The following is an 8,004-nucleotide window of genomic DNA, read 5'->3' as shown; positions in this document are numbered from 1 at the left end:
TCAAATAAATTGAGTTATTTGACATATTTAAAATAAAGTAATTTGCTCATGTGGCTAGTATTACACGCCCTTGAAAACCAAATAAGTAAATAAAATATTAAATATTGGATTGTTAAAGTTTAATTATTATTATTATTTTAAATTCGTAGATTTAAGGTTCATCAACATGGATTTAAAGAAGCAAAGTGACAGCCGACTTTTTCCTTTTCTTACATAACTTCCACGATGTTTTAAGTTAGTGATGTGAGGAATTTTTTTTATTTTCAAAATGTCATGTAATTTAATTAATAAAATTATTTTGATGATGTTAATAGTCAGACTTTAATTATTATATCAAAAGCATAAAGAGACTTAACTATTGGGATTAAAAGTAGAAGGATTAAATTTTAAATGTATTAAAATAAACCTAAAATTAAATATAAATTCATATTAAATTTATTAATGGATAAGTATTTTTGTTTTGCATAATTAAGTATATTATCATATACAAGATCATGATATATCTGCTATGCAGAAAAATGCAAGTATTTTTTTCCTAATAAAAGCTGACCAATATATGGAAAATTCATTGAATCTTAAATTGGAAGAAAATAAATTACATATAAATTATTATTAAAAGTAATTTGACTTAGATCAGAATAATTCTTAAGAAACTACAGATATTATCACAATCACATATTTATATTTATTTAACTGAATAAAAATTCATTTATAATTTTAAAATTGTCTGTAACTCTTTTTTTTTTTTTTTACAAATCACATACTCTTTAATTTGATAGGATTTTCCATCTAAATAAGGCAAGAAGCTATTTTGTTTTAAAATAAGGAAAAAATTAACTATTTTTTAATAATTTAATTATAAGTTCGATTATATCTGTCTTTTTTTTTTACACAAGATATTTAAAACTACTCATAGCGTCTCCCAACGCATAAATATGAGAATAATACGTTTCAGTGCACTCAAACTCATATCCTCCTATATTGACAGTAATACTCATGCTGATCAAGTTAAAACTCAATCGAGGAAATAATATCTTTTTCATGCAAAATAAAAAAAATTATTTTTAGAATTTAAAAAGAAAGGCTGAGTGTATGGAACAGCAGGAATCCAAACACAGACAATAACTGAAAACCTTGATTGAATTTCTTGTCAGTTGTTGTTGTTGTTGTGTATATATATTCATAATGCTGACAAAGACTACGAAAATCCATGTGGAATTAGGGATAGAAATCTGCCATTGTTAGGCACCTTGACTAAAAGATGGAAAAGAGAAAAAAAATATATAAAGTGCAGGAAAAGTTAAAAGAAGATGAATATTTAATAGAAAAAGTGAAGTAATTATATGGTTGGGCAGTTCATAATGTAATCTAGGACAGCCCCTAGCCAGATAATATAAACAATTTGGGAGCCATAGTGTCCATTCTTTTTTAATTCATCAACAATCTGAAAACCTTCTCTTTTTAAAACAAATTTTAATTTAATTATTTTAGGCTTAATTTTTGGATTAAAATGTAAATTTGTGGGTGAATTTTAAAATTTCTCACTATATTTTATTTTGATTAATACTTATCATTGACAATATGAGTAAATTATATTTTAAATTTCCTAAAAATTATCTAATTTAATTTTAATCCTCTAAAAAAATTCTGGTATACTTAAATATATAAACATTGTTTTATATTCATATCAATAAATATATCATATACAAATATGGAATATAAATAGTTAAAATTCCTCCATGGAGCAAAGTCGTGTTTGGAAATGAGAGTAATTCTTATAAGGTAGCATTTAAAAGCGTTAAAATAGCATTGACCATAAAGTTTAAAAAGCATTGAAAGAAAAGAAGGGAAAGGGTTTTGATATTTATTACATCCTTAGCCAATGATCTTACTTGGGTTTTAATAATCTAAATGACTACAAAGTGAATAGGAAGGAATTTGGGTTTAAGATGGGGACAAGGGTCCTGAATTAATGGCAACACTTCAATGCAATTTTTTCTTTATAAAAAAAAATTCTATCCAAAGGTTTTTTCTTTACTTATTTACTTAAAATTTCCAATTGGAAAGTTTATAGCTTTCCTTAATTTTGTTTTATCATTTTTTTTCCCTTTTTGATGTGGACTTCTTGTCTATAAAAATTATGTCAGTTAAAAAAAAAAAAAAAAAAGAGCCATCTTTTTGTCTTTATTTGGCTTTTGTTTCTCTATAAATGGCTGACTAATGTCTTTTCCTTAAGTCCCTCCCCGCTCTCTCTCTCTCTTTCAGCAATTTTTAGATATTTTTCTCTCACTGTTCCCCCCTCATTGTATTCATTGCTTTCCTTTCTGGCCTTAAAAATGGAAGAATTGGGTTACTTGTGGAATTATCAAGAGGTTGGTCCCTTTCCCCCCCTCCCCCCCAATTTCTGTTTTGTTTTAATGGCATTCTTTCTTGTTTTGCGATTTTGGCTCATTTGTTTTCATTTGTGTCTCCATTCTAAGGTACCATTTTGGGGGTTTCTTTGATTATTCATTTTTTCATTTCTTTGTATCTCAAAGTTAACTTTGTTGGGATGAATGAAATGTCCAATTTCTATTGAAGAATTAGATTCATATGTACTTTAAAAAAAAAAAAAACTCTTTACATTGCTGCACATGAACAAAAAACATGTTATTAACCAAATGTCTTTTCAAAGAATTTCATTTTTCCCCATCTTTGAAATGGTTTAATGTTGCATTAATTCTTGGTTTGACTAAAAAAACAAAAGAATGACATTTGGATCCACATGGACCAAGCAGTGTTTCACACTGTTCTTCCCCAAACTCTGAACTGGTTGTTCTTGTTGATCTACTAGGCTCATTTGCTTTATTATATAGTGATTCATTTCATTTAATGATATGTCTTTATTTTCTGGTTTTGACAGAATCTTGATGAGCTGAAACTGAAGCTGCAATACAGTTCAATTGAGCTAGAGTCTGTGAAAATGGAAGCCAATGAGCAGATAAGGAAATACAAGGAGGAGCTAAAGTTGATGGTGAATCTATTGAACCTTGCATACCAAGAAAGAGATGAAGCAAGGGACCAATTACAAAAGCTACTCAACAAATTCATGCCTTGTCCACCCCCCCAACCTGAAACTCCTCTCATGGTTGCTGCAAAAACTAACTCAAGCATCACTGAGTCAAATAGTTTATCACATGGTTCACCCCCAGTGGACTCTTTCTTTGATGCAGTCACTTCACCAGATTTTCCCACCATTAAAATGCCTGCTGATTCAACTGGAATGGGGCTTTTGAATAATCAGCCCTTGGTTCAAAATGGTTGTGGTTTTGTCCCTTCCATGGTGAGTCCCAAACCTGATGGTGAAACAGCTGTGATTGACAAGCTTGCAAAGGGCAAGACTTTGCCTGAAAAGGGCAAGCTTTTACAAGCTGTAATGGAAGCTCGCCCTCTCTTACAAACACTGCTCCTTGCTGGTCCCCTTCCTCAATGGAGGAACCCTCCTCCTTCAAACACTTTCAAAATCCCTCCTGTTTCCCTCAATGGCTGTGATTCTAAACCTGTGGTCACCCCAAAACGAGTGAACTCGTCACGGTACCTTGAAATGAGTCGTGGGACTCGGCAAATGTGTTCAACAGCCATGTTGAGTTTTGCAAGTTCTGGTGCTGGTGCTGGCGCTGGCGTTAACAATCAAATCACAGTAACAAAGCGGCAAAGGTTCCAATGAGTTTCTTAACAGAAGCTTTTTTGGGTGTCCTTTTTTGTAAAGATAAAAAAAAAAAAAATTGAGGGAGTGGCGGTGTAAATTGGTTACTCATTTTAGGGGGTTGAATTGAATGATATACATATACCATAGTTGTTTTACACTTTCTTAACTTCTGGTTTATTTTTTTTATATCGTAATTTTGCATATTTTGTTCAATTTCCCCCTTTTTTTTATGGCATTATAGTTGTGAAATTTTAATTTATATCAAGAGGATCTAATTTAGCTTCAAATACAGGATTATGATTGAATTTTGAGATTTGATTTTTATAATTATAAACATTTTATGTTTGTTATTAATTTAAAGTGTAATTATCTTAAATACAGAATAAGTGGCAATGCTATCATTTGAAGTGCAAGAATTATGAACCAATCATCCAAAAACCAAAAAAAAAATAGTTATTATTTTAAGTGTCAATATACTCTGTATTATCTTCTTATTTAAGGTTAGAAAGATTTATGAATTATTTTAGATATTATATAAAAAACCAAGTATAATAAAAATTATAATAAAATTAAATTAAAAAACCCACAACATGCCAGCTTAAATAACTCATATGCTATGATTTCTATTCATAGAAACTTTTCTTGTTTAATTTAAAATGCTTTTAATTTTTGAACCATTTGATATTCCATGTTGACCTAAACCCTAAAAATTTAGGTGAAAAATGATAATTTTAATTCACTTAAAAAGCTTTATTAGGTCTCTTAAAATTTTTAATTAAAATTGTCAATTTTTAAAAGTTTTATTAAAACCTTTAAAGTTCTGAAAATTTTAATTAAGCCCTAAATTTTAAAAAAATTAATTGGGTCATTCAAAACTTAATTCCAAAATCTATTACTGGTGCGGAAATTTGAAAGTCTCCTAGAAGAGTAAAAAATGGTAAGTGTCAATGATATTGATGACTAGAAAAGGGTAATAATTAGGCAAAGAGTGATGGAGACGCCATTAGTGCCCCTTTCGGACTTCAACTGCAGCAAATAAGGGCAACTTTCCACCTCTGTAGTCTTCACTCAGCAGTGACAGGGACTTAATAATATCAATATGTCACCGTATAGGTTCCTTTAATTTGCTTTCACAAACTAATATTACTCAAAAAAAGTGATCTTTTCAAGAATTTTCCAGAAGAGTAACAAGGCATAATTCAGTACCAGAAGGTAGAGGTTGATTCGGGTTATGCGTCAATCATTTCGAGTTGGGTTAAATGAGTTTAATTGATTTCATATTCATATCTGTTCAAATCATAACATTTACATTAGTCAAACATCTAAAATAGAGTACATAATTAAAAGGGGAAAATTTTTAAATTTAGAGCATACTCTAACCTGTAATGCAATATTTAAACTTTTATTTGATGAAATTATATTGGAAAAAATTAAATACCTCAATAATAATTATTCGAGTATGTGATATAATAGCCAGATAACCATCAGATTACAAATGGCCAGCAGACATCAATGAGTCATTTGTAAGTAAGAATAGCCGAAATTCAAGCATTCAACCATTTTAAACAAATATGAAAACATGTTAAATACCTTCTGACTTAAGTTTATACCAAAGATGATTAAGTGGCAGTAAAGCAAGATTACAACCTTAAAAAACAAAAAAACTAAAGCTTAAATCTTCCAGCTGAACCTGAAAATAACAGTCTCACCTTGCAACAAAACACAAAAAATAAAGCATTCAAAATAAGGTAGTCGCCAACTGCTTAGATAATTCCGATTTTGTTTGCAACATCCAAGGCATCGTAATCCGGCGTCAACCTAACATATGCCTTCTTTGTGCCATCGGGCCTGCATCATGAGAAACATGTACATGAAGAAGAATGTCCACATAATATTTATTGAGGGCACAGGATGCAAGAAAAAGCTGGCCTGAGAAAAGCATGATATGTATGTGTGGATCTGTGTGCATGTGTGAATTCACATATCTAACAAACTCTAAAGTGTGGTCTACTTCATTTAGGGCTAAGATGCAAGGCCCTTTGGTTGCCTTGTCCTAAGGTGCATGGCTCATGCGCGCCTAGGAACATGACTCGACAAAACTGGGGTCATCAAGAAACCCAATTGAAGAATACAATCATAAGCAACTATTTAGGGCATACTCTGTTACAAAAATTCAAAGCATTGTTATTCTCAGTTATCCATATGTGCTTTTATAACAAAAAAGTTGCCAAATGAGTGTCAAATTATCTACAAGTCAACAAACTTGTGCAGAAATGATTATATCAAACAGTACAATACACTAAGCTATAAAATAGCTACCAAAGATATAAACTAGCTCATGGAACATAAAAAATGGTTAATAGGCACATATAAAGCTATACCTGATCAAGGTGTTCACTTTCTTGGCCTGAATATCATACATCTTCTTCACAGCATCTTTGATCTTCTTCTTGTCTGCACGGATGTCAACAATAAATACTAAAGTGTTATTGTCCTCGATCTTCTTCATGGCTGACTCAGTTGTGAGGGGAAACTTGAGAATCTGGTAATGGTCAAGCTTGTTCCTTGGTGGGGCACTAATGCGTGGATACTTCGGGTTCCTATCTTTCTTCAAGGTCCTTGGCCTGTGAAACGTAACCTTTGTTCGGATCTTCTTGGCCTTCTTCTTAAAAGTGGCTCCAGATTTCACTGCTTTTGCAGCCTTCAAGGCCTGTGCCTTTGCATCTCCCTTCTTCTCAACTGCATAATAGGCAATGATCAAGATAATTAACGAATAGAAGCTATAAACACCATTATATTAATAGGTTTTAATTCTAGCAGAAACTTGAGTCATGTATGTCCATTACCATTGCAAAATCCATACTCTACAAATATCACTAAAAGTTAAATTTTAAATAACTCTATCAATTGACATATTCAAAGGGACCACTAGAATACAGAAAATAACCCTAGTTAGTGTTACGAATCGGTTATTACTTAAATGTATTCGATTTGTTTCAGTTTTAAGTTCAAATTCCAAACCAAACTGAGCCAAAATTTATCTTTTAGTTAATTTATAATTTTTATAATATAAGAATAAATATTTCACATTTGATTTAGTGAAAAAAAAAAAACTAAAATTACTATATAAAAATATTTTTAAAGAAAACAAACAAATCAGAACCAGCAGAATTCAGTTTGGTTTTTTAAAAACCAAAATTACTGCATAGCAAACACAATTTTTTTTCCAGAACCTATCCAAACCGAACCATTATCACCTCTAATAAACCATAATAACCCAATCATTGAATCTATATAACTAAGCCAAGATGATATATTTAGCTTGAGAGACATCACAAGTTCATATCACTTCCAATGAAAACGGTTAACGGAAAATGGGGGAAAACGAAAACCCCGTATCCAAATTTCCAAAGCAATGAAATGCATATACATGTTAAATAACACAACCTATTCAGTAATATTCTATATCCTTATAAATCCAACACCAGGAAAGAGTAAAGAAGAACAAATCAAAAGCTTACTTAACAGTTCATTTTGATTTTTTTTTTAAAAAGCAAAAGAGTACAGAAAATATATATATATATACTCAATGCATCAAACAACAAGAAAAAAGAAAACATAGATAAAATATATCAATCAGAACTGGAACAAGCATTACAAATACAAAGTAAAGAAAAGGAGTGAAAGCTAAATTCAAAAGCATATACCCTTGGGAGCCATTGGTTACAGCTGCCTCAATCCCTTTGTAAACCCTAAACCAATAAAAGAAAAACAAAAAATAAATAAGATTGAAATCAATATAACAAAATAGAAGGAAATGGGAAAGAAAAAGAGACCTGTAGATGGGGAAGCGAGCGGCTCTAGGGTTTGAAGCAGGAATTAGGGTTTATATAAAAGGGCTTCTTAATTTCGATAAAACCCAATGGGTTATAATTAAAGGGCCGACCAATAACAAGCCTGGTGCTCTATCAACTGAATTTTAACAATAATACACTAATCTAAATTACAGTAGTATTGAACTAATTATTAGTATTTCTTTTGGGTCATTAAATTATAAAAGTTACAAAATAATCATTTTAATATTTGATTTTTTTCTTTTTTGGTCACCAACCATTAAATTACTAATGGAAAGATAACTTGACAGCTTTTGAAATTTGCATAATACCGCTAATATTTATACATTGTGTTAATTTAGTCTTGATTCCAAAAAATTTAACCCTCAATATTTACTCATTTTTTTCTTTTTCGCAGTTTTACTTTTATTTGTGATATTGAGGTGAATTTTGAAATAATAGGAAAATATAAAATTATTACCT

General features: G+C 30.5%; 2 protein-coding genes across 2 annotated transcripts; one reads left to right on the top strand and one right to left on the bottom strand.

Moving 5' to 3' along the window:
- Positions 1-2,241: 2,241 nt before the first annotated feature.
- LOC108463448 (uncharacterized) lies at positions 2,242-3,975 on the top strand. The gene is made up of 2 exons (XM_017763385.2): positions 2,242-2,372; positions 2,903-3,975. Exons 1-2 carry the CDS (start codon positions 2,337-2,339, stop codon positions 3,704-3,706), a joined length of 840 nt encoding a protein of 279 aa, XP_017618874.1. The 5' UTR covers positions 2,242-2,336; the 3' UTR covers positions 3,707-3,975.
- A 1,272-nt stretch (positions 3,976-5,247) lies between these two features.
- On the bottom strand, positions 5,248-7,628 carry LOC108461297 (60S ribosomal protein L23A-like). The gene is made up of 4 exons (XM_017761099.2): positions 7,525-7,628; positions 7,396-7,440; positions 6,070-6,427; positions 5,248-5,536 (listed from the first exon to the last, which is right to left on the bottom strand). Exons 2-4 carry the CDS (start codon positions 7,406-7,408, stop codon positions 5,452-5,454), a joined length of 456 nt encoding a protein of 151 aa, XP_017616588.1. The 5' UTR covers positions 7,409-7,440; positions 7,525-7,628; the 3' UTR covers positions 5,248-5,451.
- Between the last annotated feature and the right edge of the window lie 376 nt (positions 7,629-8,004).

Source organism: Gossypium arboreum, chromosome 1 (assembly GCF_025698485.1).
Source record: "Gossypium arboreum isolate Shixiya-1 chromosome 1, ASM2569848v2, whole genome shotgun sequence".
NCBI lineage: Eukaryota > Viridiplantae > Streptophyta > Magnoliopsida > Malvales > Malvaceae > Gossypium > Gossypium arboreum.
This window is presented reverse-complemented; position numbering and strand designations above follow the sequence as displayed.

Bases quoted from the DNA above. Each gene is read 5' to 3' on its own strand.
- LOC108463448 (XM_017763385.2), top strand. From the start codon at position 2,337: ATGGAAGAATTGGGTTACTTGTGGAATTATCAAGAG. The intron at 2,373-2,902 runs GTTGGTCCCTTT...TGGTTTTGACAG, and splicing joins ACTTGTGGAATTATCAAGAG to AATCTTGATGAGCTGAAACT.
- LOC108461297 (XM_017761099.2), bottom strand. The intron at 5,537-6,069 runs GTATAGCTTTAT...CTCATGATGCAG, and splicing joins AAAGTGAACACCTTGATCAG to GCCCGATGGCACAAAGAAGG.